Source organism: Mya arenaria, chromosome 3 (genome assembly GCF_026914265.1).
Source record: "Mya arenaria isolate MELC-2E11 chromosome 3, ASM2691426v1".
Taxonomy (NCBI): domain Eukaryota; kingdom Metazoa; phylum Mollusca; class Bivalvia; order Myida; family Myidae; genus Mya; species Mya arenaria.
Genome location: NC_069124.1, coordinates 85,606,055 through 85,609,818, shown reverse-complemented (window position 1 = coordinate 85,609,818; position 3,764 = coordinate 85,606,055). Strand labels below are relative to the sequence as shown.

Genomic DNA, 3,764 nt, shown 5'->3' with positions numbered 1-3,764 from the left:
TGTTTGTATCGTGTGGTACGTGCACAACGCTTGTTTGTATCGTTGGTACGTGCATCATGCTTGTTTTTACCGTAGGTTACGTGCACCTGACTTGTTTCTGCCGATGGTACGTGCACCTCGCTTGTTTGTACCGTGGGGTGGTGCATCTCCCTTGGTGTGTTTTGTAGTTTTGGTTCTATATGAACATGATTGATGTTTGCTAGAAAGCTGATTCCTGTGGTGTCAACATAGTTACATTTGTCAGAACTTATCAATTAATACGTTGGAGGTTTTGGTTGAACGGTTTAAACCATTGACGTTGCCTCACTGTGTAATCCTTGCTTTAACGCTAGTGAGTGTTACTTGTTTATATGTTAATCTACCATTTAATTTTAGCGTAACAAGTGAGTATATATGCCAATAAATACAGATGCACACGGACACATACGCAAACAGTCTCGTGCAATGCAAACGTGAGGGTCTGTTGGGTTATTAAAGTATTTGATTCTCTAAAAAGGCGTTCGTTCTGTATTTGCCATAGTTTTGCTAATACATTACGATAAGCAGGAAGACTAACTGCATAAATGTGCGATCAATGTTGATGATTGTACCTACTATTGAAATAGGAGAAATGTTTCGAGTTGACCCCGTATTTCTTCTCTCCTGAGGGTTTGGGGAATGAAGACTGGTATCCAAATTCCCAGGCAGGCTGCATGAATAATCTGTCCGACTTGTGAAGCTGTCCAAGGAAGGGCCGCCAATTGAATGATCTGTTCGAATTGTAAAGCACTGTCGGGACAGTGATTCATGAAGATAAACTACAGCTCTCATGATTACGTAAACAGCTTTAGGTCGTTGCTCTATGTAGCAGAAATACATTGTTACAAATGCGAGGTCTCGCCTCTTGTGATTTATTTCCCGGCTAGACTATTTCAATCCTAGAAGTTTTCATTAGTGAATAGAGCCGTGAATGTAATAAAATTATATCATGTCAATAAACGCCTTGAACCCAGATGGCGTAATTGCTGGCTTAATGCATGATCTTGGTCGAGATATTTATAGTTCTGAGGCTCATTTCTTCTGTCCCGCTATCACAGTTGTCATTATTTTCAATCAGAACTGATTGAAACCTCTGGAAATGTATTGGTCTTGGAAAGGTGCTATCAAGTTGTTGACAAAGGTCATTCGCGGTTTTACGCACACTCTCGAACGTAACCTGCATTTGAAAGTCTCACTCTAATGTGTTTTAATTCCTGTATAAATATCATATAAACTGGTAAATATCACATGTATAATTTATAAAGGGGTACCATTTTAAAGAGTTTTGGCTTAAAACCATCGATTTCTGCCGTTTCTATGAATGATGTTCGGCTTTTTTTTAGAAAATATCCAAATACAGCTCAGAAATTCGGTTTGAAAGGAAGTTTATTGGGAAGAAAGACGAGGTGTCCTGAACACACATATTAAATCTGCCGTGGTAAGTATGCTCAATGGCACTTGAATGCCTGTTCAGATCCCATCCCATCTTCTTGGTAGAAATTGGGGATATCTTCAGACGATCAACAGCGTTAATCAATATTTTGATTTAGGAATCAGATGTCAACTACCGTCTTTATGGTTCTCCTCAAAACAAACAACAGACCTCTGAGAGAAAACAAAACCAAATTGTGCAATCGGAAGACGATAACGACGATATTATTGTTGATTCTAGATTCAAAAGAATGAATCTCTATATAAGTTTCAATTTTAAATTTAAAATAAACGTTTTAATTTTTACAAGTATTTAATTTTAGCAGTATTAAATGAACATTGAAACGAAGAAATATTGCATGGTAAACATTTAATTTTACAAAAACTACAAGAATTTGAAACAGTTGTATTTGTAACCACTGTATTTGTTACCACTGTATTTGTTACCACTGTATTTGTTACCACTGTATTTGTTACCTCTGTATTTGTCACTACTGTATTTGTCACCACTGTATTTGTAACCACTGTATTTGTTACCACTGTATTTGTAACCACTGTATTTGTTACCACTGTATTTGTTACCACTGTATTTGTAACCACTGTATTTGTTACCACTGTATTTGTTACCACTGTATTTGTTACCTCTGTATTTGTCACTACTGTATTTGTTACCTCTGTATTTGTCACTACTGTATTTGTTACCTCTGTATTTGTCACTACTGTATTTGTCACTACTGTATTTGTTACCACTGTATTTGTTACCACTGTATTTGTTACCACTGTATTTGTTACCACTGTATTTGTTACCTCTGTATTTGTCACCACTGTATTTGTAACCACTGTATTTGTTACCACTGTATTTGTTACCTCTGTATTTGTCACCACTGTATTTGTTACCTCTGTATTTGTCACTACTGTACTTGTTACCTCTGTATTTGTCACTACTGTACTTGTTACCACTGTATTTGTTACCACTGTATTTGTTACCTCTGTATTTGTTACCACTGTATTTGTTACCACTGTTTTGTTACCTCTGTATTTGTCACTACTGTATTTGTTACCTCTGTATTTGTCACTACTGTATTTGTTACCACTGTATTTGTAACCACTGTATTTGTTACCACTGTATTTGTTACCACTGTTTTTTGTTACCTCTGTATTTGTCACTACTGTATTTGTTACCTCTGTATTTGTCACTACTGTATTTGTTACCTCTGTATTTGTCACTACTGTATTTGTTACCACTGTATTTGTTACCACTGTATTTGTTACCTCTGTATTTGTTACCACTGTATTTGTTACCACTGTTTTTGTTACCACTGTATTTGTCACTACTGTATTTGTTACCACTGTATTTGTTACCTCTGTATTTGTTACCACTGTATTTGTTACCACTGTTTTGTTACCTCTGTATTTGTCACTACTGTACTTGTTACCTCTGTATTTGTCACTACTGTATTTGTTACCACTGTATTTGTAACCACTGTATTTGTTACCACTGTATTTGTTACCTCTGTATTTGTCACTACTGTATTTGTTACCTCTGTATTTGTCACTACTGTATTTGTTACCTCTGTATTTGTCACTACTGTATTTGTTACCACTGTATTTGTTACCACTGTTTTTGTTACCTCTGTATTTGTCACTACTGTATTTGTTACCTCTGTATTTGTCACTACTGTATTTGTTACCACTGTATTTGTTACCTCTGTATTTGTCACTACTGTATTTGTTACCACTGTTTTTGTTACCTCTGTATTTGTCACTACTGTATTTGTTACCTCTGTATTTGTCACTACTGTATTTGTTACCTCTGTATTTGTCACTACTGTATTTGTCACTACTGTATTTGTTACCTCTGTATTTGTCACTACTGTATTTGTCACCACTGTATTTGTTACCTCTGTATTTGTCACTACTGTATTTGTTACCACTGTATTTGTCACTACTGTATTTGTTACCTTTGTATTTGATATATCTGTACTTGTTACCTCTGTATGAGTTGCCTCTGTTCTGGTGACTACTGTTATGTCCCATCCATGGCTTGTCACTGTAGTTAAGATTGTATTTTTATCATTGGAACGTATGTTTCTTACACCTTGAAGACTGTGTACTTTTAATTTTTTAACCTTTAAATGTTAAGATATGGGATCGAACATACCATAACTGTAAGAGCAAATAAACAAAACATAAAACCCGCATATAGTGATTATACAGCAGCAAGTTCCCTCTGCAGCGAGACTGCATTCCCTTATTAAATTTAGAATTCATGACAAGAAGCTTAAGAGCTGTATTAACTTATGTAACTTCATTAT

General features: G+C 35.5%; 1 protein-coding gene across 1 annotated transcript; it reads right to left on the bottom strand.

The window, feature by feature from the left end:
- Positions 1–1,834: 1,834 nt before the first annotated feature.
- LOC128226357 (probable serine/threonine-protein kinase clkA) lies at positions 1,835–3,486 on the bottom strand. Its single transcript, XM_052936236.1, has 2 exons — positions 2,879–3,486; positions 1,835–2,438 (listed from the first exon to the last, which is right to left on the bottom strand). The coding sequence occupies exons 1-2, from the start codon at positions 3,484–3,486 to the stop codon at positions 1,835–1,837; spliced, it is 1,212 nt and encodes a 403-aa protein (XP_052792196.1).
- Between the last annotated feature and the right edge of the window lie 278 nt (positions 3,487–3,764).

Excerpts from the sequence above, each read along its gene's own strand:
- LOC128226357 (XM_052936236.1), bottom strand. The coding sequence starts at position 3,486 with ATGGGACATAACAGTAGTCACCAGAACAGAGGCAACTCATACAGAGGT. Across the intron at positions 2,439-2,878 it reads GACAAATACAGAGGTAACAA|AGGTAACAAATACAGTGGTA; the intron begins GTACAGTAGTGA and ends TAACAAATACAG.